A 26,546-nucleotide genomic window follows, 5' to 3' on the forward strand; every position below is an offset into this window, starting at 1 on the left:
TTTTTTTCTGCTTATAAGTTTCTAACTATGCATAAATTAAGTTTTGATGAATGAAATTGTTTCAAATTCTTACATTTATTTATTAGGAGGAAAAGTGTGGCTAGGCATAAGCTTGTGATGTGAATCTATTTTAGAATGCATCTTGTTTTTAGTGATAAACACACACTGGTGCAACTGAGACATGCACACGTGAATGGTACGCACACGCAAACATTCACACACGCACACGCTCTCACACAGACACACACAAACATGCACGTGCATGTGCTCAAATTAGTGTATTCTAATATTATTCTATCCCCAGTGTCCTTAGAATATGTTCACTTAAAAAGTATGAGGGAAAAAAACACAAGGGCTCTAATTTTTATGAAGATGATTGTTATCAATCATTGTAACAGACTTTAAATGTTTGGCAACTTTTTTTTTTCAGGTGAAATAAACATTGCTAAACTGCACTGTTTGTTCTTTTATTCGTATATTTAATCTTTGGTTTTACACGGCTGTACAGATGTAGATGTGATGCTCCACTTTTAGTCATTTCCCGGACCGAAGGCTAGGGGGCGTGTGGAGAGTGCGATCTTGCAGACAGCACTTGCCTAATACTGCAGATTGTTACAAAATCTCTTGTCTGTCTAAACAGAACAGTTATGTAGCCGTTTGATTCTCACATCTCGTTTGAACTTTGATGTGTTTGAAGTCTACCAGAAACAGTCTACACAGCCTCCTTCACACTTGCTATTGTTTAAAGGATTAAAGGATATTCAAATTTCATCAAGTTTTTGGAGATCGTTTAACGTGATGAGATCATGTTGTGAAAGATTGTGCGTCTTTCATTTTGAGTCTCTTTTGCAACATGCATGGTTTCATTGTACCACAATGCGTCGACAGTTCAGTGAAGTACATTTCAAATATATCTGATAATGACGTTACATTCAAAGAGTAGACAAACATTTGTTAAATCGGTCAGCGACAGACCAAAATGGGGCAAGCAGACGATGTACGATTGCAATCTGTTATAATAATAATAATAATAATAATAGTTATATATATATATATGTGTGTGTGTGTGTGTGTATTCTCTTAATATTATTTCTATATTATATCAATAATATATATATAATCCTAATGACTGGATGACAACGGATTCTAATTGAGATGCACATGCATGTTCAAACTTCTTAATTCGACATGTTCTGTAAGTTTTTATTATTATCATTATTATTAATCATAATAATAATAATAACAATAATAATAATATTTTATAAGGGATAAAACAAAAAAAGCGTTAACGTATTACTTTTTGCACACGGTTCTGCAGATTCTCAATATTCGCTGTGTAATCTGTTTGTGTAGTTTATGACGTGACGGTGTGCTACAACTGTATTGTCTGTGGAAATGCTGCGGCTGAAGGTGAGGGAGTTGGCCTCTCAGCCACATTTTCTCTGGTTTGCTATTGGCTGAGAAAAGCCGGGGCTCCACTGTAAACCCTCCTTTCGGGAAAGAGGCCAGACTTGAAATGATATTTTAAGCTTGTTCGTCTCCGCTGAATGTGCAGTGTTTACGTCTGATTTGCCCGTTTGCCTGCACACTCGGCGCGATTTCACAGCCTAATAAGTATCAAGTCAATTAGGTGAGTGTGTTGTACATTTCCTGTTTTTAAGGTTGTGCTAGCAAGCAATCCTGCTTGATATCCGCATGCATAAACAGTGTTACAGAGTGCAGTATATTTACATATTTACATGCGTATGTCGATGAATGCATGCAAACGATTCTTTTTTTTTCCTCCTTGCGTCTAGATTTTGGCGATGCAACCTCGCGATGTTTTGACCCATTGTGTACTGTCTGTGTAACGTCACAGTAACTACATGTAGCGCTTCATTAAAACACCCTTCTACAAAGTATGACGGCGGACGTCATTTTTATATCATTACTGATAACTGCAGCAATATAAATGTTGCAGTCGTCAACACGACTTCCCCAAAACCGTCTTCTCTGCTGAATTTGACAGGCTAGATCCAGTCGTAACCGGTTAGTGGTGCGCTCCTTCTCTCTGCAGCTGTGGTGCTGGACTGTGTACTGAAACTTGGCTGAGCTTTGACTACACATTTGTCTCAGCCAGTGCAGATTATGTATAAAGAACACTGTCGAAACGAATAGAGAGGTCTAGCGTTTGTTTAACGATCATTACACGTTCCCAAACCAATAAGTCTAGAGGCATTACGTAGAGGTCTCGAAAACTGTCAGATGATACTTCGCAGATTCTCTTTTTCTGGTCAACAGATATTTTTTGACGCGCAAACGCGAACTAAACTTTCTTCATATTGAGAGGGTCAACTTCAGCAATCTCTGCCCGAACCGAAGTGAATTGGAAGGGCTTCCCAGAGAAGTGTTTGCATCCTCGTTTGATTGGGGCGAACCCCATATCAGTTACACCTCACAAGTGAACTAATTTATCGCAGGACTGTTAGGTCAGTTGGATCGGATGACCTCGTTGTGGCCTAGGGATGCGTGTCCGATGTTTTCTCCATTAATATATCGCTGCAAACATAGTAGTGCGTTTAATAGGGATATCAAAGAACGTTCTGACGCAATGAATTCTAGCGAAAAATCGTGAACAGTCCAACTGTGGCACTCTATGCTCTGTCTGATTCAACTCGCAGTCTATTCAACTGAATACTTTATTATGGCCGCTTCTGTTCCCGTCTTGATGTTCAGTTTACCACTTTTTGTTGCTCCTGTGACACAAAAGAAGAAGAACCCCACCGCCCCATGTTGGATATGATGTAGTAACAGAAGGTCAAATACCAGGGCACTCTGTAGGCTTTTCTGGAATGCTTTAATCCAAGGAATGTGTTTGAAAGTTCCCTCTAGAAGGCCTATGTAGTATTACTCACTTTAAATAAGTGTGTAAGAAGTGAAAATGACCTTCTGCATGAAAAACCAAATGTCTCATCACCTGCGAAAGCCCACCATTCTAAACGACCTCATTGTGTTTTCAGCTAGTTCTGATAATCCATTTTAAGAGCATGTTTTTTGTTGTTGTTGTTGTTGTTTGATTTTGACAATGTTATTTCAATTGTCTCAAAACTCTTGTCCATCCCAGTTTCACCTCATGAACCGATCATATGTCTCAGTGCTGAACTTGTCGTGGTGTCAAGCTTACCTGGAGAGATTGGCTAGTGATTTAAAAGGCAAAACAGCCCCGGTGTTTGGGTTGTGCTGTGGCCATTTCTCAGATTTGCATAGGGCTTTATGTTCTCACAAGGCTGCTGAACCAGGTGGAGTGAAGTTTTTCATTTCTTTCATTATGTTTATTGCCTGTTTTCTGTTTTGTGTGTGTGTGTGTGTGTGTGTGTGAGTGTTATTTACAGCACATCAAGTTAAACGACCTGAGGTCTTTTTAGTATGATATGATAGGTCTGTTATTGTAATGATCTGGTCTTGTTTCAGTATGAAATGTTTGTACGCCTTCATTGCGGTGATGAACATAGACAGGCGTCTGTGGTCTAATGCTAATCTCTGGTGACACTGCTGGCTGCTCACTCTGAGTCAGGTCACTAAGGTGAGCTGATGTTGTAGACAGTGTAAGTTTATCTCAATCTTCAGAGCTCTTACTCATTCGCCTGCTTTTATTTTGGAAAATGAGAGAAGAGACCCTGTCTGTTTTTTTAGGGTTAGGTGGTCACATCACCGATGTAATGCTGTGACCTGACCTGACCTTTTCTGAAGACCAATCACATTTCATTTGGCATTAGTCACACACCTTCAATCCTCCTTCACTCAGTCACACCCCTTAAATCCTCCTTCACTCAGTCACACACCCCTTAAATCCTCTTTCACTCAGTTACACACCCCTTAAATCCTCCTTCACTCAGTCACACCCCTTAAATCCTCCTTCACTCAGTTACACACCTTAAATCCTCCTTCACTCAGTCACACACCTTAAATCCTTCACTCAGTCACACACCTTAAATCTTCCTTCACTCAGTCACACACCTTCAATCCTCTTTCACTCAGTTACACACCCCTTAAATCCTCCTTCACTCAGTCACACCCCTTAAATCCTCCTTCACTCAGTTACACACCTTAAATCCTCCTTCACTTAGTCACACACCTTAAATCCTTCACTCAGTCACACACCTTAAATCTTCCTTCACTCAGTCACACACCTTCAATCCTCTTTCACTCAGTTACACACCCCTTAAATCCTCCTTCACTCAGTCACACCCCTTAAATCCTCCTTCACTCAGTTACACACCTTAAATCCTCCTTCACTCAGTCACACACCTTAAATCCTTCACTCAGTCACACACCTTAAATCTTCCTTCACTCAGTCACACACCTTAAATCCTCTTTCACTCAATCACACCCCTTAAATCCTCCTTCACTCAGTCACACCCCTTAAATCCTCCTTCACTCAGTCACACACCCCTTAAATCCTCCTTCACTCAGTCACACACCTTAAATCCTCCTTCACTCAGTCACACCCCTTAAATCCTCCTTCACTCAGTCACACACCTTAAATCCTCCTTCACTCAGTTACACACCCCTTAAATCCTCCTTCACTCAGTCACACCCCTTAAATCCTCCTTCACTCAGTCACACACCTTAAATCCTCCTTCACTCAATCACACACCTTAAATCCTCCTTCACTCAGTCACACACCTCACACACACTTCACAGTTTTTTATTCTTTTGTGTAAAATTTTGTTCATTTTGGATAAAAAAAAATGTTCACTGTGGCTTAGCACCCACTGTCAAATCTGTAAAAATTGATTCCCTGAAGAATCATTTAAAAATCTTAATTTCTATATCAAAAATATCTTTATATTCTTTTTTTTCCCCCACACTAAACAGGACGGTTTACTTTCGAAACATGACAGACAATGAGAAAGTATTACCTCAACTTGAACCAAGTTTTTTTTTTCCCTTCGGTTGGTTACCTTAGCAACTGTCAGGCAGTATTTGTCCTTTGGAGAGGTTGTTCCTCTGCCTTGATTGTGTTCGCTTCCCTTCTGTTCTGTTGCCACGACGACAGATGAGAGGCTTGTGCGCTCATTACAGCTACTTGCCCCTCTAAATTTCAATCGACTCTAGGGTTTTACCTCATGTTTAGTTTTGTTTAGGGTTTGTTTTTGCTTAATTTTGGGTTCCTTGGTCTGTTGGCATTTATGCTTATTTCTGCCATGTGTCCTGCGTGCAAGATGCGCCTTGTGGCTCACAGGTGTTTTATATTGCTGTTTAAAGGCTGTCTGGTTATAAACGTTTGAGTCATCTGCAGTACATTCTCCCTGAGGAAAGCTAACCCAGCTGTTGATGAGGTACTTAAATGGTCTGGTGGATTACTGGGAATAAACAGGGGGCTAACAGAGCAGACAAACTCTTAATTCTACACAGCATAGAACAGCGCTTCTCATCTCCAGTCCTGGGAGTCCACTGTCCTGCGTGTCTTTGTTTTAACTCTTCATTATCGCAGTTAATTGAGCTAATCAAGGGCTTGATGATTAATTGATCAGTGGAATCAGGTGTGTCGGTCCTGAGTTAAAACATAGACGTGCAGGACAGTGGGCCCCCAGGGCTGGAGTTGAGAATCACTGGCATAGGAGAATAAGAGAGAGAGAGAGGCAAGAACTCGAGTCAGATCATTTTGGCATGGTTATGATAATTCATCCCTGTAATGTCATGAAATATGGTGTGGTACCTTTCAGAGAAATGTTACGGAATGAGTCATTAATCTGTCGTCTGAAAAGAATAAATGAATGAATGAATGTGGATGGTGTGTTGTGAGTGTGGACTTGATGATAGGGAACATGCTGAAGGCAGTGTCAGGGTAAACCGAGAGACAGTCGTGTCAGTTCAACTTCCTCAGAGCGTTTGACTGATAAATCTCCAGTCACTAAACGACCTGTCACACCGTCCACACGCTCACCATCAACCCAACGATTCGAGGGTTTGAAGTGAAATGGAGTACCAACATATTTCAAAACTGTAAGTCAATCGAATTGGCACAATTTCTCTGTCATTTTACTGTTTGTCTGTACTGTGTGCTTTGAGGACAAGGCAGTCGGAATCTGTCTGCTGTAGATGAAAGCTGAATTTCTGCTGGTGATGTCAGGTGTCCGATGTTGTGTAATACTGAAATGATTAGCATCTTAATGCATTTTCAAAATGGCTCCACAGTAAGAAAGAGGGTTTTTTTTTTTTTTTTGATTCGCCGTTGCCCCTGACGACGCGTGCAGAGGGCAGGCGACGCTCTGTGTATTGGCACAGGTGTCTGTGGTCTTCGGGCGTCTGGTGGCAGGCTCTCCGTCTCTCTGAACCGTGAGGCTGGGGAGGAAGAGAGACTTGTGGAGACCAGACAGTGTGTTGTGTAATCCGCCAGAGCTTGTCATTGTTCAGTGGGAAACAGCCCACCCCACCCCCCAACCCGCCCCCCGCCCTACCGTTACTGTGGAGAAGCGGAGACCTCTGATGAATAATGAGTAGCTGCATTGGAATTTTGTAACAGAAGAAAAAAAAGGAGGGGGGGGGGGGTGAGGGTATGTAACTACACAGACAGTGATGAGAATACATGTGAAAAGGGATTTTTTTTTAAAAAATTGCCGTGTACTGTCTCGTTTGGAAAGGACTGGAGTAGCGCAACAGTTCCTGTGTGTAAAGATGGCAAATTCCTGATGTTTTGCTGTTCGTTGGTAAATGTGCATTGGTTTGGGTCTGTGGCTGTGCTATTGCAATCACAGTGAAAGCCAGTGAACTCTGCATGATTCCGCACCAGTGTACGAACAGATATGCGTGACATAGACTCTGTGACAGGTTGCCAGAGATTATCATCGGACAAATGCAAGTTCATTTGCATGTACACAGCTTCGTCAGGTGACAAAACCACAGCATTGTGAAACCAGTTCTACAGCACATGGAACTATATCAATGATTTAATCCGAAGGGCAGTGCAGTATGTTCTTAGTGTACAGAATCAGTTTACACTACTCACTTACTCATCCAGTGTCTTCACCCAAGCATCTGAGCTTGTGTAACGCCTCCTCTGAGAACCAGTTCTAACCAGTTCAGGTGCTGTCTGGAGGGGGGGGGGGGGGTCTTAAGACGGGAGCGGAGTTTCTAGAATATTCCTCTTTGTGTAGTAGTCTCAGTTATGTAAAGGCTCCCCAGATTTGGAGCAGAAGGGAGTTGTTTGCCTCTCTCCTCCCTTGCAAACGGAGAGAGATCCATGACTGTGTGCCAAGTCTTGCCTCATTCACGATGTTTTTGGACAAACAGATGTAACTCGCACACTGGGCGCTGTGCACTGTTTTACATGACAACATTTGAATGATGGTGCTGCTTACTGATTGCTATTGTTATTTACATTGTTTAGTGTTTTGCAGTGCATTCTTGCAGTCCCACATTATTGATTGATCCTGTTCTTTTACTATGGCCTTTATATGAGAGAAGAGCTGGAGAGCCGGTGGCCGGTGGATTTCTTATCCCAGTTAACTGCGGTGCTGTGTTTGTGCGTGTGTGTGTGTGTGTGTGTGTATATGTGTGTGACAGCTACATTAGTCATCAGTCTGCCCCACCAGAAACCCCAGGCCTGTCCTGAAATGCCTCACAAAGCTAGAGTCTCCTCTATGGTGTCCTTCCCATGTTTCTCCACTGCCTTATGTGGAAGAAAACAAGGGTTGCAAACGAAAATGTAAAGAGATTAGTGTGAAAGTGTGAAGAGATGCCTCATTATAGTGTCATTAGTCATATGTAAAGTAAATGGTTTTGTTCTGCAGCCAGACAGACCCGTTTTGCAGAAACATGATTGATTGTATTGTGCAGAGAGATACCCTGGGGAACTGTCTATGGTGCTGAAACGGCTCTGTGGGCCATGTGTCTCAGCAGGTGTGCGGCGGTGGAGCCCAGCGTTCTGCGTGTCTGTGTTACAGAAGTATTCTTTCTGTAGGGCAGTTTACATGACTGACTGTGAGAATGAACTGGACTCAGACAGACTCTGTGGTTTGGATTGAATTTGAGGAATATTCTTCAGATGCTAAGAGATTCTTCTCCGCTGTGTTTCTCTAACCTGTCTTTATGGACGGATCAAACCGATTCACGGTGTTGTAATTGTTGAAGTGTTTCTTTTCTTTTCTGTACATTATGGCTTTGTTAGTACTGTTTTTTTTACAATAAAAAACAGCAGCAGTAGAAGAAATGTTACGATTTAGAAGGTTGTCATTATTTTTCCTTGAAGTCATGTCTGTTAACCTTTTTGTTATCATCGGGTTACGTAATGTCCCTGTGAAGTGTTCAATCGCATGCGAGTGGGATGACAAAGCTTTTAACCTTTTCTGAACTAAATGTAAACTGAATTCATGTCTGAAGTGTTGAAGGGCAACATGGATGTTCTTACTTCATCTATGTATGGTTTGCCTATACCGTTAGTTATTTGGCTCTATAAACTAATAGTAACAAAGTCGTTGAAAATGTTATAATAATGTTACATTTTTACTGATGAATTTTATACTAATCATGGTGGATTTGTTTAAAAATTAACATATTTCTAACCTAGAATAAAAAGATAATTACTTTAAACTGATTCCCGATTGCATTAAAACTTGGTTTAGTTCAAAATTTGAATATCATCATGACAGACGAAATGAACATTTATTAACACACACAGAATAACAGAGTCATTAACTGTCCACTGCCTGCCTTTTTGTTGATCTCCTTTTTTCCTCTAGCTCATACCTTGTTGGTTATGGTAAATTCAAAAGTTGTACTAGGAGAGTGAATGAGTGGAGGGGTCTGAGGTAGTCAGTGTTTTTGTCACCTGTGCTACCTAAGCTAACTCTCTCACACACGCATGTCCTCTCTCTCTCTCTCTCTCTCTCTCTCTCTTTGTCTCTGCAGGTGAAGTGAAAGGCGGGTGCTCTCAGCTGTCTTTCTGTTCTCCTCCATCTCACATCTCACCATGGCCTCCACACTCTTTAGCCGTCAGCTGGCTCTGACTCTGCAGCATAACCTGCGTCTCACAGCTCCAGGTACCGGCCACAGAAAAAACGCGGTCTGTCAACTAGAAACACGCCCAGCGAGGAAAAGAAACCACGTCTAAACTAATCGATGTTAACAGACAGGCGTCGTCGTAGAGTTGTTTACACAATATTACAGTTTGCTGAAGGGTTCAAGGAGAAGAGTATTTCCGACTGCTTGATAAGAGTGAGAAGAGGGTCTGTGAGTGCAGTCAAGGTCAGAGTCCAAAGGCGCGTGACATGTAAATGAATGACTCTCTACTGGTTCTATCCAGTCAGGAGCTGTCATAGTACACGGACTTCTGAACAGGGTTGTTTTTTTTCTGTCTTCAAATTCTACTGCAAGGACTCTGTGCTTCAGGGGTGTGTCACTTTTTTTTTTTTGGTCTTGCTCATTTTTCTTTGAAAAATGTCTAACTCTTTAAAATATAAACCAGAACTGCTTATGTAAAAGCAGCATCGGAAATACCAATTGCTCATGTCAAGGTATACTGCAGTCTACATGTAATCTTAATCAAGACTGTAATCTTGATCAAGATTTAAATACTGGATTTTGTATAGTTTTACTATGCTATGGTATTAATATAATATAATATAATATAATATAATATAATATAATATAATATAATATAACAGAGTTAATGGGTATATAAATAATCGTATGCTTGTATCTCTCTCTTCAATGTGACAGGCTGCAGGTATGTTAGCAAAACTGCGACAAAGACTGTGTCAGAGTTCGAGTACGATGCTCCGTCCATGAAGACTGAGGTACCTGGACCCCGGTCCAAGGTTTGTTCATAACTGGTCGCACGTGTGGTTAACCTGTATGTCGCTGCACGTGTGAAAGGCTGTCTGCTTACCGAACTGCTCTTTCTGGAATGTGACTCCAGGCGATCATCATTAAGACAAAATTAGCTTTGTAATACGCAAATCTGTTTAACGTAACTGTGACGGACATTTGTGCTCATTTGTAAGGTTTGCTCTTAATCCGAAACAGTGAGATATTCAAAGTTCTTACACTCTTAGATGTAACACCAGAGCACTGGGTAGGATTCAATAATTAAGCTACATTTCAAAAAGAAAAGAAAAAAAACTCATACTCTCCTCTTTTTTTCCTTCTGAATAGGAATTGCTAAAACAGCTGGGAGAGATCCAGGTGAGCAACAGTGCACTGAACTTCTGTCACCGTCTACACTTTTTCTGTCAGTTGACACGTCAGTTGATCATTGTGTTCTTTCTGGTTTCTCGAGGGGTTTTTTTTTTTGGGGGGGGGGGGGGGGGGGGTTCGTTTGTTTGTTTGTTTTGGTTTTTGGAATGCGAAGAAGCTTATCTATACTCTAGTCAGGCTGAGCTTGAACATCAAACAGCGCACAAACCGAAGGAAACTTCAGAGAACGTGCCAATCTGCTACTTAGCAGCGCACAGTAGAGCATATTCAAAATAGACCAGGCTGTGTAAAGAGTATGAGTGTCGCTGCCGATTCGATCCATTGGAAATACTGTTTTTAAAAGTCTGCGCTTAATTGTTAAGAACGGTGGCATATGTTTCCGCTAAAACTAAGAATGACAGATGTTAAAAAAGTCTCCTGAAAAGAGCAGATTTCAGTTAATAGGCTGTTTTTTTTTTCCTTTCCCAAATGCTAATGGGAGCTGGCAGGGAGGATGAGGCTAGTATAGCCGTAAAATTGGGACAAAGTCTGAATTACGTAAGATGCTAACTTGCCCACTGCCATATGGTAGGCACATGAAGATTCATGATCTTTTCAACAGATATGGCTAAAAATGGATTGAGTGGATAAGAGAGAGAACAGACGGAGAGCGGAAGAGAGAATCTGTGGCTTTCATGTATCGGGGTTAATGTACGTCTTTTGTGGAACCTCGCTGTTAAGTAATAATACACAGCCACTCCAGTTCTTAAATTGGCTGACTGAACAATCAGGCTGTAAGAAAAAGGGGTGTGCAGAGCGCTGTGACCGGCATGGTACGGGACATTACTGCACGTTATGTAATCTTTATGTTTTTGTTTAACTAACACAGGGAGCGTGTTGCATCACGGGTCTCAAATAAAGATAACATTGGAATTCATGGACCGATAAATTAAAACGTAAATCCGTAAAAAAAAAAAAAAGAGGATGAGGAGAAATGATGTGTATGGCGTTGTTCAGACACATCTTCTATTGCATTAAATGGGTCCACTGTAATAATTACTGATCATGAGGCTATTGGTTACGTCTTACACAAAAGCCAAACGAAAGTCAAGCCTGACTGAACAGTTTTGTTAATATGCTGGCGAAAGTTGTAGACCGTTTCAAAAACTCTGGTCGAAGTGTTTTGTCCTGTTTAATATACAACGTTGGACAAGTGTATGGTTGTCGTGTCTTGGGGTCGTAATTCGTTTCTTAATGTCTGAAAAACCGGAAGCAGTGTCCTTATGATAGTTTCATGCACGCACACTGTAGTTATGCACACTATAATCAATACATACAACTCCCGTGTGATGACTTTATTTATATGTATTCAAATCAAATCTGTTTCACGAGACTTTTTTTTTCTTTCATTTATATCAGGTTGTATGACATAATGCCATTTCATGTTTTATTTTCGTCTTACCTTTAGTACATATCACCTGTGTAGTTTTTTTTCTTGTTGTACAACCCTGTTTTTGTCTTGTACATAGAGACCTGGATCTGCAAAGCGTAGTGGTAACTGATTAGGCGAATGCTCGGGTGCCGGAGGCATTGGCCGTCATTAGCCATTAGCCTCTGTAGCACACGATGCACGCAGTGTACAGTAATGCTCATTTACCCTCTCTCTCTCTCTTTCTCTCTCCCTCACTTACACACATACACTCATTCACCGCTCTCTCGCTCTTTTTTCCCCTCCGCCCCGCAGAATGTCGGCGCCGTCAATTTCTTCTGTAATTACGAGGAAAGCCGGGGAAACTACCTGGTGGACGTGGACGGCAATCGAATGCTCGATATGTACACTCAGATTTCCTCCATTCCCATAGGTGAGTCGTAAAGCCATCTATCCCACACGAATGTCCTGAAGCACGCATTCATCAGACCTGCCGCCTATAATGCAGTATGTCAGTCACTCTGTCCATCAAACTCACTCACTTCCTGTTGGGCTGAAAGGCTGTGAATGAGTAACGGGTTGATTGATAAAATGCTGTGTGCGCCGAGATAAAAACGCGTCAAAACGCTTTCTCCAGAGGAATGCTAGATTAGTTTGGAAATAGGATCAGAACTGCGAAGATAATCGCTTCACTTGGGCCGCTTCAGACACACTAGTGATTAAGATTATGGATTTACGAGCTATCTTATCAATGATAAATGTGTTCGATTTTTACAGTCCGAATGTGTTTTTGCTTTTTATTTTTTTCGTGCGTGTGCGTTTTAGGTTGACTTGGCTTGACTTGGAATGGTACTTAGCAAACGGGAGTGTGTTATAAGTTTTTTTCACATTTAAATAATAAATCTCCTATCCTCTGATTTGGAGGTAGAGACAAAATGATCAGACATGCAAAGCAATTTACTGTGTTAACTGTGTCATTTGATCAGCTGACTTAATTGTCAATCGATATTCCCATACAAATCTAAATGTTAATTTTTGTCAGTTTGCGTTCTCTGATTTTGACAGTCATATGCATAACTCGAATGAAAATTGGAGAGGAATGTGTCACTCTCTTTAATTAAGTTAATGTCCGCGCTGCAGTTGCAGTTAAAAGCTTCTAATATGAAATAGGATTAATTAAAAAAACTTAAACCTTTAGAATATGCTGTACTCACAACATTTGCTTTGCTAGCTGTGCTGTTCTGCTGTAAACAGCCATGTTGTGGGCGTTTGGACATGACTGAACAGGAGTGACATGTCTGCCCTGTTATGGAGCGCTGCCTGGTAAGACGGCGACTGCTCCGTTGCTTAGTGAAGCCAGTCCACTCCTCTCTCTCTGACCCATCCTTTATTTCAACAGATATTTGTATTTCAATCAGTCTCATCAAATGGAGCGGAGGCTGTTAGTGACCGTCCACCTGTGAGATGGCCGGAGGTCACAGCCTGGTTTAATGAGATTCAGTGGTGCTTCTCCACTGTCATGTGGATGAAAATGAGTTTTGTAGCTGTTACATTACACACGCTCATGCACACACACACACACACACACACACACACAGAAAAAGAGAAGAGTGCACTCTGCGACCTTTTCATGATCACTGAAGCAGACAAAAGAAAGAGAGAGAGCGAGAAAGACAGAGATAGAAAGATGGAGAGAGAGAGAGAGAGAAAGAAGTCTGATTTTCTCTGTGAAAAGCTCCCATGCCTCACGAAGGTCATCTCTTGACTTCACTAAAAGAAATGCACTAAGATAAAACGACACGTGTCTGTGAAATGACTGTAGTTATTCATTTTAGATCATTTCTGCATGAGTAGTTAGACATGTATACAGTAGCTGAAATGCTCTCACGAAACACGACCATAAACATGGAGAAACAGCTGAAAACTTGAACATTTCTTTTTCACCTGTCTTTTAACACAACATACTATGATACAGCTGTTAGTCTGGTGTAAGCTAGATGTTATACTTTTTTTACATGAAAACAAAACATGAACATGGCATGAATTTTAAAACATAAAAATGTTTTATTTCATGGCTACCTTTCAGCACAGGGATACACTCACCAAGGTCTGAAGGAGTCATTTGCAATGATTTGTATTCTTTCACTTACTCCTCCACATTTTGCAGGAGTCCATTTAACTAATGGATTTTACCCAGATTGGTAGAAGTTACAGTAGTTGTTCAGTGACAGAAATGTGAGTGAAATCAGAACATGTTTCAGTAATGAGAGGGAGGAGATGGAAAAAACACAGCGACGGTTTTAGTGACAATCATTCTGTATTTTGAAAAGAATCCCTCTAAAATGATCATATTTTAGATAATGAAACAGGGGCCTTTTGGGTTATATTGGTCCATACTGGTTTAGTTGGTCAGGGGCCTTTTGGATTACAGTGGTCCGTAATGGTGTAGTTGGTCAGGGGTCCAAATTCTTCTGTCTTTTTGTAAGATGTCTGTTCATCTGTTTGTCTGTCTGTCTGTCCGTCTTTATTTCTTAATTACTTACTCACTTACTTAATGGTGGTCTTGTCACAGCCTGCACCTCCATTTTGTTTTGTTCTGTCTTTGTGCTCCTGCTCTGTCTGTCTCCGCCCCTCACCTGTTCCTGTTTGTCCCGATTATTAACCTTGTTAATTTGAACCAATCCTGTTTTGCCCTGTTCGGTTTCCCTCTGTATTTAAGCCCTAGTGTTTTCCTTGTCCTTTGTCTATCGTTGTTTGTGTTTAGGTGCACACTGTTACGCTGCACCTTTTTTGTTATCGGCTTTTGTTATTAGTTTGCACTTGTATTTTGGTCTTCATTTTAAGTAAAGCCTTCCGTTTGTCACCGTCAACCATCGTGTCTTGCACTTGGGTCCTGCACCACACCACCAGCGTGACAGGTCTATTGTAGCCCCACTGTGCTTAATTTGTTTGTTTGTTTCCTTGTTTTTGATAAAAAAAAATTGGCATGCTGTTTAAGGCATATATCAGTCAGTCACAGAGAAATTTGGGGTTTGACAGGACCTTTTCTCTAGAATTGTAGAAAGTCAAAAGTTTCAGGTTTTTCTAATTGAAAAATGTCCCTGATCTCTCATGTTGTAACTGATTTGATGTGACTTGCTTTTGTTCTCTGTGTATTTTTTTTTGTCATTACGCAATAATGTCTTTATATTTTTTGGCGAGTTCGGCCCATCATGGTTAGTGCGAAAAAAAAAATCACCCTCGTTGAAAAACCCCTGAGAGAGGAGCAGCTGTAACTAACAGATGCCTTTCACTGTTACCATCTACTGAATAGTGATGCCAACTGGAGAGTGACTGTTTGCCATGCTGTAAAGGGGCCAGTTGAGTCTTCAGTCAATGGAAACAAGTTACAAAATAAGAGACAGGGAGCAAGCCATCACTGATTTCAGTTTTGCCTGTGTAAGATTTAAACCCTAATTTTTGCTGAGTAACTTAAGCCTCTAAGTAACTTAGGAACATCAAATGCCAAACTGCAAAAATCAGTGATATTAAAAGTTAAGACAATTAACCAGGCATTTAAAAGAGAATTCACTGAGGAGTGACCGTGTTATTATGTCCCAAACTGAACATCTCTCTAACAAATCAGGCATTAAAGTATTGTGGAACAAAACAGTGTGGCTATAAGGAGAGGAACGAATGAAAAACATGGAAGCAATCCTCTCTGTAGTCATGACATAATCAGAAAATGTGAAGCAGTGTGGTGTGTGGGAAGTCCTATATAAAACTGCTGACATACGTGTCATCTCCACATGTTACTGAGTAGGGAATAGAGAAGACTTCTCTTCCCTTGCATGTCCTGTAAGGGTAGGCATGAATCATTATCACTGCCATAGTTATCACTGCCATAGTACATTGGCTGATTTTGTTAGAATTACCCACATATGAAAGCTCTCGCTCCTCACAGCTAAATATTGCATGCTGCTGCCCTATATGTGAGTGTGTATGTATGTGTGCATGTGTGTATTCGTGTCCCAGCTTGTGTGTGTGAGCAAGAGAGAGAGAGAGAGACAGGATTCTCCCAACCCTGAGGGCTCTCTCTCTGTGTTTGTGTCAGTGAAGCAGAACGGTCTGGAGTTCTCTGATAAAACCTTGTGCTGAGGATCAGTCTGAATGTAGACATACACTGTGCCCTCAACAGCTCATACTGAGGCTACAGACATACACTGTGCACTCCACAGCTCATACTGAGGCTACAGACATACACTGTGCACTCAACAGCTCACACTGAGGCTACAGACATACACTGTGCACTCAACAGCTCACACTGAGGCTACAGACATACACTGTGCACTCCACAGCTCATACTGAGGCTACAGACATACACTGTGCACTCCACAGCTCATACTGAGGCTACAGACATACACTGTGCCCTCAACAGCTCATACTGAGGCTACAGACATACACTGTGCCCTCAACAGCTCATACTGAGGCTACAGACATACACTGTGCCCTCAACAGCTCATACAGCTCACACACTGAGGCTACAGACATACACTGTGCCCTCAACAGCTCATACTGAGGCTACAGACATACACTGTGCACTCAACAGCTCACACTGAGGCTACAGACATACACTGTGCACTCAACAGCTCATACTGAGGCTACAGACATACACTGTGCACTCCACAGCTCATACTGAGGCTACAGACATACACTGTGCACTCAACAGCTCACACTGAGGCTACAGACATACACTGTGCACTCAACAGCTCATACTGAGGCTGCAGAGGCCAGGACTGCACTGTGCTCCTGTCCCCTGATCCCGCGCAGTCACAACAGATACCGTAATACTTTTAGTCGCACCAGATACCGCGCCACTCCCATCCCTGCTCACACACGCTAAACAGCATTCAGACGCCACAACAACAGACAGTCTGTGGTTTGTCTCAGGTTTTTACTGCAGAACGGACCAAATTAGAGCCGAGCTGGGTCAGTCACTGGCCGTTTGAAGTACCTGAGGATTTGGACCTGCTGAAGGTCACGGGTGCTGTTATGTGTCTGCGCTGGTTGTCGACATTAATGCTCTTGAGGCTTCAGAGTGTTGTTTGCCTCTTGGTCACGGGCAGTGTGAAGAATAGATTCATGGAGGACCAGATTTAAGGCTCTGTTTTTTTTAAACCAAAGAGATTTGACAGTATTTCTGTGAGAGTCGTGAGATGTCATGGTACATTGTCTTTCATACTGTCCTTTTGTGTTCTGTCTCTGGACTTAAGGCACGGCGATGTGCCTCAGCCAGCTGGACCAATCAGAGAGAGGGATTTAAAAAGGTGTCATTGGCCAGGACCGAATGAGAACAGGCTAGTTTGGCCTCACTCCGCATATACTCACATCCTTATCAGTCAGGTGAAATGAACTCGGATACAGTGACACATTGTAAAGTAGGTATGAGGTTGGTCTGACAGGGAACATTTTGATCAAACGATTGTTTGGGGTTTTTTTGAAGGTTTGGAGAACGGGGCAGGAAGGCCATCTAGCAGGAATTCTCAGTTATTCAAGTAACTTGAAAAGTGGAAGTCAAAAGTGGCAAAAGTCAAAATTGTCCTTTAGGAGAAGAACTAAGATACGTCTGTAGATTTGACCCTTACCTCCAGTTATCTGTCAAACCGAGAAATCCCCCCACCCCCCCACCCCAGCATGGTGGTCCGTCTGTGACTGTGGGTTGACCTCTGCTGGTGGGAGGTGGGATATTTTGCCAGACCTTTACGTAAGAGGGACCATGACAAAGAGAACGCTCAGCTCTTTCTCAGGAAATGGGTTTCACACGCGGGGACAACCCTTCATTCAGCCTGTCCTGTGTTCACTGGCCTATTGCCCCAAGTTCAAAAGGCAGAGATATGCAGTCCTGCTCAAAAAAAAAAACAAAACCCTGCTTTCTCAGAATTGTGCCTGATATCACACAATGTCTACAGCCAGGAATTCAGTCCCGTGCTCAGGCTTCTGTTCACGTTATGACCAAAAAAAAAAAAAATCACATTTATCATAATGTTTAACTCATCTTAAAATTCAATTTGTGGGACCTCATGATGTAAATCTGATTATATAGCATGTAAACGCAGAGTGTGTCTATGTGCAGTGACTCAATTTCACATGTCTCATCAGAGGATGTCTCGCTGTTTTGGGGAGATTTGATTGTGTGTTAGATAAACTGGATTAAGTTGAATTGATAAAGTGGTTATGCTGTGCTCTGAGAAAGCGGGATTGTTTGGAAGGTTTTTGTTCCCTCTCTGTCTCTGTGAGGCAGTGACTAATTGTATTGTTTAGATTTCCTCACCACCCACTTAATGCTAATGCACTTGGCCTTTGGCACATTTCAGAACCGAACTTAACCGCATCTGACTGTAACAGTGCTGCTTAATTTGTGTGTGTGTATGTTTAAAAAATTAATTCCATCTCACTCTGTTGTAATATTGAACTGAATTTTGTTTTCCAGGTTACAATCATCCATCTTTGCTTAAAGTCATGGCCAATCCAAACAACATGGTAAGAAATGAGACTGAGAAAGGAAAAAGCAATGTGTGTGTGTGTGCATGTGTGTGTGTGTGTGTGTGTGTGTAGAGACAGCGTGTAATTGGAATTCAATTTGTGTTCAGTCAACTGGGATGCTGTGTGTCTGTGAGCCTGTGTGTGAGCCTGTGTGTGCGTGCGTGCATGTGTGTGTGTGTGTCTGTGTGAGTCTGTGTGTGTGCGTGCGTGTGTGTGTGCATGTGTCTGTTTGAGCCTCTGTGTGTGTGTGTGTGCGTGCATGCGTGTGTGTACGTGTTTGTGTGTGAGCGTGTTTGTGTGGGAATGAGAGAGGGGAACCAGGCGATGCGTGGAGAAATGATTTGACTGTGTGATGGTAAGAGACAGCCGTATGTGCACTCTTCTCAGATTAAATTAATACATTCAAACAGGCCTCTAGAGTCCTCAGCATCTCTGCAAATCAACACTTCTATTCCAAATCCTCTTTCTCCAACTCTCCAATGTCTGAGTCAGAAATTTAAACACCTGAAAACAATAAGATTCAAATCAAATCATTTGTGTCCCAAAGATCACTGCTAACTGTGGGTGGTTTTTTGTGTTTTCTTTTTGTTTTGTTTTTTCCTCCAGAGCACTTTTGTCAACCGTCCAGCCCTTGGAATCCTGCCACCTGAGAACTTCCCAGAAAAACTCAACGAGAGCCTCCTGTCGGTGAGACCCCTGTTTGAAATTCCACACATGTGCTCCACGAGTTATGTGTGGAAAAGCATTTCCTGTGGCGTATGTGTGTGTGTCTGTGTCTGTATGTGCATGAATGCTTGTGTGCATCTTCCACATCTTCAAGTAGGAGCAAATCTTTCTCATATAATATAATATAATAGAATTTATAATAGATATTTCAGCTGATTCTGTGTAGTGAATACATGTCCTGAGCAGAGTGTGAGAGAGAGAGCAGGCTTTGTGTATTGATTATAAATTGTGTAATAGCCTGTCTTGGAAGCATCCCAAGAGTGATGCAACGACAGCCTTATACACACACACACACACACAGCACTTTGTCTAATTTCCGCTTATAAAACACTGCTTTGTCTGACCTTTTGTCATGGTAATCTAGTTGTGAGTGTCACCGTGACCCTGTAAACAAACGGAAAACCCCGGTGGAAGGGAAGTGGATTAATGACGGTTGGTGGAATGTTTGGTGCCATGTGAACGATTTCCTCTCCGATTCCAGATCGCTCCCAGTGGTATGAGCAGGGTTCAGACCATGGCGTGCGGTTCCTGCTCCAATGAGAACGCGTTCAAGGCCATGTTCATCTGGTACAGGGTGAGTGGACCAGCTCATCATATGCCCCAAGCATTTTACCCAGAACTTTCACAGAACTGAACCGACTGAACTGGTCATGATCTCGGGGCTTTGACCTTATTCCAATCAGACCTAACTCTGTGGATAATGTTAAAGATATACAATAATTCTATGACTTTTCATTATATGTTAGGTTAGATGGCACTCAGAGTTGAGATGTCTGAGGTCTGTAAAGAATAAGATGTTTGGATGCTACAGAGGTCATAAGGCGCACACACACACACACAGACACATAGAGCAGCTCCACAGAAAAACTCAGTCATTAACCATGAGCCTTTGTCTCTCCAGCTGTTCTCTGTTTTACTGCCCAGTAATCAAACTCAAGACCAACCACTCAGCTCAGAATAACATTGGAGTATGAGAGGATCTGTGTTTGTCTTTGTTGTGTTTCTCTGTGTGTGTGTGTGTGTGAGATCTGAAAATAACACTGGAGTATAAAAGGATCTGTGTTTGTCTTCGTTGTGTGTGTGTGTGTGTGATCTGAGAATAACATCGGAGTATACAAGGATTTGTGTTTGTCATCGTTGTGTGTGTGTGTGTGTGTGTGTGTGTGTGTGTGTGATCTGAAAATAACATTGGAGTATGAGAGGATCTGTGTTTGTCTTCGTTATGTGTGCGTGTGTGTGATCTGAGAATAACATTGGAGTATAAAAGGATTTGTGTTTGTCTTTGTTGTGTGTCTGTGTGTGTGTGTGATCTGAGAATAACATTGGAGTATAAAAGGATTTGTGTTTGTCATCGTTGTGTGTGTGTGTGTGTGTGTGTGTGTGTGTGTGTGTGTGTGTGTGATCTGAGAATAACATTGGAGTATAAAAAGGATCTGTGTTTGTCTTCGTTGTGTGTGTGTGTGTGTGTGTGTGTGATCTGAGAATAACATTGGAGTATAAAAGGATTTGTGTTTGTCTTCGTTGTGTGTGTGTGTGTGTGTGTGTGTGTGTGTGTGTGTGATCTGAGCCAAACATGTCAGATAGAACTCAAGGTCACACTGAGTCCCCTACACAACATCTGGTGCAGAAGTGCTGAATACAGCAGTGTACTCCTTTTATCAAATACATCATGAAACTGAATGAAAGTTCAATGTCATTTTAAGGAAATTTAAAAAAAAAAACCAAAACCTGATAAGAACCATAATAGATGTAACATGTAATAAAAACCCTTGAGGTCCTGAATCAACTTAGTCTTTTTATATGTATTGTATTTTTTGGGACTAATAACCAAACTTATTGTATCATGTTTACCTGAAACACCCACTGATGCAAGAATGGTTTTGTGGGTGTGTTTTTTTTTTTTCTAATGTGAAATGTTTTAATGACAGAACAAAGAGAGAGGACACAACACCCCCTCCCAGGAGGATGAGACCTCGTGCATGATTAACCAGGTACGTTAAGAGAGAGAGAGAGAGAGAAAAACGCCTGTCCACTGTTCCCCATCTCTTAACCCAGCCATCTGCAATGTTCTGTCCAAACCTTCAGTACCAATTCTGTTAAACTGTCTCTCTCTCTCTCTCTCTCTCTCTCTCTCTCTCTCTCTCTCTCTCTCTCTGCCAGTCTCCAGGCTGTCCTGATCTCAGCATTCTCTCCTTTATGGGAGCATTTCATGGTAGAACGCTGGGTAAGTCGCACTCAAATATGCTGAGTGCGGATATGTTATCATATGACTTTACATAATTATTGGTCGCTTATGTGTTGTTTCTGAGTGTCGCTTATCTTCAAGGACAGTGCTCGCACGGCAACCATAACTAGACAGTCTCAAAGGCCAGGGAGCAATCAGTCTATAATCAGAGCTGAACTAGGAACAAATCCTGGTGCCTCAGGACTAGGGGAAAGTTTTAAAGCAATGTTCTGTAATACCTCTCTTCCATTAGTGATGATACTCTATCACTGATTGGATAAACCTACCATTGTTTTATCACTGGAGTAGATACTGACAGGGACGTGGAGGGAACAGAGCCCCAACCCGTCACACCACCCACTGTTCTGTTCAGTCAGTCTTTCATTTGTGTCCACTCTAATTTCGTCATGTGTTTGTCACCGTTAAGGTTGCTTGGCAACAACACACTCCAAAGTTATCCACAAACTGGACGTGCCCTCCTTTGACTGGCCCATCGCCCCCTTCCCCAAACTGCAGTACCCCCTTGAGGAGTTCGTGAGGGAGAATGCACAGGAGGAGGCTCGTTGTCTGGAGGAGGTGAGGGGTTTTTTTTTTGTTTTTTTTTACTTTTATTAGTTTTTTCAGTCTGGTCCTCAGTCCACCCAGCAGAGAAATCGCTCACACGCAGAGTTTGGCTATGGAACAGAACCATATTTAACTGGGCTTGTTTAAAACCAGTGCTCATCAGACAGGTAAATTACACTAAAAGGGCATAACCCCCCCACACACCCCCACACCCCCAGTTAGTCTCCAGTAGCTTTAGTTTTTTTGTGTTATCACCACTGAAGCAGTGTAATTCACTATAAAGTAATGTAGAAAACGCAGTTGTTGCAAAGAATTTATTATCTGTCACATTCTGTCTCAGTGCTTCTTGGAATCTGACGCAAGTAATGCAATTTTTTGTTGTGTGTGTGTGTGTGTGTGTGTCTGCGTGGGTGTGTGTGCCCGTGGTCTTGTGTGCGTGTGTGTGTGTGTGTGTGTTTAGGTGGAAGACCTCATTGTGAAGTGGAGACAGAAGGGCAAACCGGTGGCTGGCATTGTGATTGAGCCCATCCAGGCAGAAGGAGGAGACAATCACGCCTCTCCCGACTTCTTCATCAAACTCCGCCACATCGCACGCAAGGTACGACCCTCTGTGCTCAGGACACACACACACACAGAGCCTGCGTTCGGCCCGTCAAATCCCTTCATTCCAGATCTCTCTAGAAAAAATCCAGGCACCAAGAAAGAACATCAAAAACTGGATGTTCAGAGTTTGTCTGTGGGATTTTATAAATAGCTGAAATCTGGCATGTGTAAAACCTCATTAAAAAGCGCAGTACCTAAGCAAATGGGCACACTCCGTTCTTCAGGCAGTCTGTCTCTCTGCTGTCTGCCCTCAGTGCTGTCGCCAGACAGGGGACTGGAGACTAAAATAAAGTGACAGCGAATGTTGTGGCGTTTTGTGCCCTCATCGTTGGATTTAAGCACAAAACTGTGACATTTAAAATCAGTCAGTGGAGAGAGAGTTTTGCTACTGTCTCTCAGTCTGAGACTATACCTCCTAGCCAAGACTCTAACAAATGTTTGCCTCTGTATGTGTGTGTGTGTGTGTGTGTTACAGCATGGTTCCGCGTTCCTCGTAGATGAGGTTCAGACAGGTGGCGGCTGCACGGGCAAATTGTGGGCCCACGAGCACTGGGGTATGGATGACCCTGCTGACATGGTCTCCTTCAGTAAGAAACTTCTGACAGGGGGTTACTACCACAAAGACGAGTTCCAAGCAGACAAGGTAAGAGCCTAACTATTATCGCCCCCCCCCACAGACACCCACCTCCTAACCCTCTCATCATTTCCCAGGCCTGTGATTACTTTGTGATTACGCCATCAGCCTTTTGGCCTTTTGAACAGTACACCGTTGATTCTCCCGGGATTTTCTTTCTCTGTATATAGACTCTCTTGTCACTGACTGATAGTGAGTCCTCGGTCTTAGTGTCGGTCAGGTTATTGAGTTTGAGACAGACTTCAGGGAAGGGAAAGCCTGCCCCCTGCTGTCCACTTAGAGTCACTGCATGTTAAGAAACCTAATGGATTCATAGTGTGCAGTGAGGCAGGGCTGGAATTGTGTAAGCGATTGCGTTTCGGTCAAAGACAGAATACAGGCTTTGATTCGGATGACTCTCCTATTAAGAAACCATTGTTCACGTGTCATGTGCAGCCCTACAGAATCTTTAACACGTGGATGGGAGATCCCTCGAAGAATCTCTTCCTGACTGAGGTGCTGAACGTGATCAGGCGAGAGAGCCTTCTGGAAGAGGTCACTCGCTCCGGCAAGGCTCTGCTGGAAGGCCTGTACGCGCTGCAGGTATACACAGTTTGTCCCACAGTGCTGATACACTCCAGTATAGCTTTTCATTCACGCTTTTCCTACCCGTACTCATTTAGAAGCAAGCTGTACACGGAATTCGCCATTGTGATTAAATACAGATTTAAATTTCATGAGAGGAGGAGTCATCTCTGTGGCCTGATTAAAATGTCTGGCATTTGGGCGCAGAGAAAGAGAGTGAAAGATGGAACTCATCTCTTTTGCTATGATGGTTCAGAGTGTCACCTCTGTCAACATAAGTCTATATTACAGCTTATTGTCTTGCTGCGGGTCTATGGTGGACTGCTGTGTAAGATCCTTGTCTCTCTCTCTCTGCACTGCTAGGCTCAGTACCCTCACATACTGAGCCGGGCCCGTGGGCAAGGAACATTCTGTGCTATCGATGCTTGTGATGACGTCACACGCAACAAACTGATGGTTAAGACCAGAGACAGGGGTAAGCTGCCTTCTCTCTGTGAGCATTTGGCATGAGCACTTCTCGTTTCAGCTGAGGTTTCTGATAGGCAAGGGAGTACTGTAGAGGATAGGTTTGAATCTATTCATTAACCCTGTTTGTATATTGTACTTGTTTCTGAGCTGTGTCTGTTCTGTGTCACGCAGGAGTTATTCTGGGCGTGTGTGGAGAAAGGTCTCTGCGTTTCCGTCCTGCTCTGGTCTTCAAAGAGTACCACGTCCATCAGTTCCTCAACATCTTCAACGATATCTTAGCTGAGCACAAATAGACTTCTGCAGACCTGGCTGGCCCAAAACCAAGAGACGCCAAGATCCAGTAAACCCCAACGCTGGGGTTCCCACCATCTCATCTCAGTCCTGGTTCACTATCACTCTCGCTCTCTCTCTCTCTCTCACTCACTCACTCACTCTTTCTCTCTCTCTCTCAGCCATCTTTTCTTTTCTATCTTTCTGCCTCTCGTTAATTCATGGGAACCAAAACATTCATGCCAGTAATTCATTTCTTCTTGATCCTAGACAATACTCACCCCAGTCCATTACGTTTAGAATATCCCCACTGCCTGGGACAAAGCACAAACTCAGATATATATATATTTTGGAAATGTTTTCATTCACGCATATTCGCAATTGTCACTCAATGTTAAGAGAGCACATCTGTGGTGTTGTTTTCAAGCAATAGGAGGAAAAACATCAAATTAAATCATTTGCACCCGATACCCACAGAGCAGCTACAAGGTCAGTGTGACATTTCCATTAATAAAAAGCAAAGAACAAACAAACAAACAAAAAACAGCACAGAGCACAAGATAATGGGAGGCTTCCTTCCCCCTTAAAATGGTCCAAACACAAACGCTGCCTGGTACACGAGTAGTAGCATCGGTGTGTGTAATGTACCGACCATGTCTTAAGAAGCCCTCCAATCACCACGCGGCTCCAGCCGAACGCTGCAACTCAGACGAGGCTCCCTGTTAAGACCTCATACACATACACGTGGTATTACTTACTCACACTGTGTATAGGATGAAAAATAATTATTTTTTCATTCATAAGAGAATAAAACTCTAATGTATAGATAAGTAATCACTGCTATTTTAACACTAAGACCCATATATGCCACATATTCAGTGGAGGAATCGCTTTCTGACTTCCTAATTCAAAAGAACCTGCTGCTAAAAAAAAAAAAAAAAAAGTTTTCAGAGTTGAGGTAATAGTGTTGGGGGGGGAGGTTCTGACAGGGTGTAGGGTGAATTACAGAAAGGAAGATGTCACAGAGACAAGTTAAAATGATGCTCCTTCTAACTTGGAACTCAGAATGCTGCACAATATTTAAATCATATTATTCAAACGAGGTGTTTCCCACATCCTGTTTTCTCATATGAAAAGAATAGCAGGTGAGGAAGCTCTTCAACAGCAAGCAACCACTGTTCCCGCTCCGAGACTTCCTTTCAATTAAGACTTACTTTTTTTGAAATTCAAATCCAACAGACATCAGACTATTTTGCATAAAGCACGTGGAGTAACAGACATTACAGGGTCATTCCTGGCGTGGACAATGTTTTGGTGCAGGCTTCGACTCGTTTGTCTGCATGCGTGTGTTCATCGTTCTCATCGGTACACAGTGTCCAGCAGTTAGACTGTAATGTGCGATATAAGGATACGTATGCTTGCGATTTGTTTGAGGTGTCTGGTAACCAGCAATAGCCAATGACAGTTCAAAGTCCAGAGAAACACGTCCCCCTCATACCGGTCCGATGCCATGCGGACACGGTGGAATGACCAACGCGTTTGTTAATAAAAAATTAAGGTTTAGTCTCTTGTTCTGCGGAATCCCAAAGCTGATTTGACATGTAGGTTGATATCCAAGCTTTCACCTCGTTTCCCGACATTTTGAAGATTTAAAGATTTAGTTTTAGATGTGGGAGATGTTCCGAAATAATGAGAAATGTAGCTAAGAACACTGGTAGAGCGATGCACCGTCACGGTTCGATCGATAGCCCTGCCCTTCGACTCCTCCCCGTTGACCGTACCGTACTGAGCCCAGGGTACAACAGCATACATCTCGTTTACATTTTCAGGACGCTCCATCCTTTCGTCACGAATATAAATATGTTCAAAACATGTCAACGTCCGTTTATATTTGAGGGGTGAAGCAGGGAGTAGAATAGAAGAGCCGGGCGGAACATATTCAGTGGTATCAATGTTCTACATGTTTTTCTAGTGACCTGTGCATTGCTGCATTCCTGTGACCTAGCCAGCCCCCGTTTGTCGGTGCACAGTGCGATGTTGTTAATGTTGTTCTTCAGTGTATTTTTTTGTTTTGTTTTGTTTTATTTTTGTTAAAAAAATTTTTTTAAAAAGACGGGCAGCAAACATCGCGGCTTCTCTTATAGCTGTAGAGGTCCCAGTAAGAGGTTTCTGTGCCTGTGTTTCTTGGCAAAAGTCCGTATTATAGAGAAAAAGATGTGTATCATTAATTATCTGTTAAAACTACTAACAATATTAATAGAAAATTAATAATAATAAATCATTGCTATGTTTGTTTACACTGTTATGTGAAGTAATGATTGCAAAATTATTGATGTAATTATTTTAAATATTTTAAGTATCATTGTCCAAAAAAAACATGTCTA

The 26,546-nt window shown here is 42.3% G+C and overlaps 1 protein-coding gene across 1 annotated transcript; it reads left to right on the forward strand.

Annotated features, from left to right (window-relative positions):
* Window positions 1–1,518: 1,518 nt before the first annotated feature.
* Window positions 1,519–26,546, forward strand: abat (4-aminobutyrate aminotransferase). Its single transcript, XM_030789620.1, has 16 exons — window positions 1,519–1,630; window positions 8,893–9,023; window positions 9,703–9,800; window positions 10,138–10,167; window positions 11,903–12,020; window positions 18,057–18,106; window positions 18,716–18,796; window positions 19,317–19,409; window positions 20,764–20,826; window positions 20,996–21,059; window positions 21,487–21,635; window positions 22,084–22,221; window positions 22,702–22,869; window positions 23,296–23,442; window positions 23,788–23,899; window positions 24,064–26,546. Exons 2-16 carry the CDS (start codon window positions 8,954–8,956, stop codon window positions 24,183–24,185), a joined length of 1,503 nt encoding a protein of 500 aa, XP_030645480.1. The 5' UTR covers window positions 1,519–1,630; window positions 8,893–8,953; the 3' UTR covers window positions 24,186–26,546.

Source organism: Chanos chanos, chromosome 13, assembly GCF_902362185.1.
Source record: "Chanos chanos chromosome 13, fChaCha1.1, whole genome shotgun sequence".
NCBI classification, from domain to species: domain Eukaryota; kingdom Metazoa; phylum Chordata; class Actinopteri; order Gonorynchiformes; family Chanidae; genus Chanos; species Chanos chanos.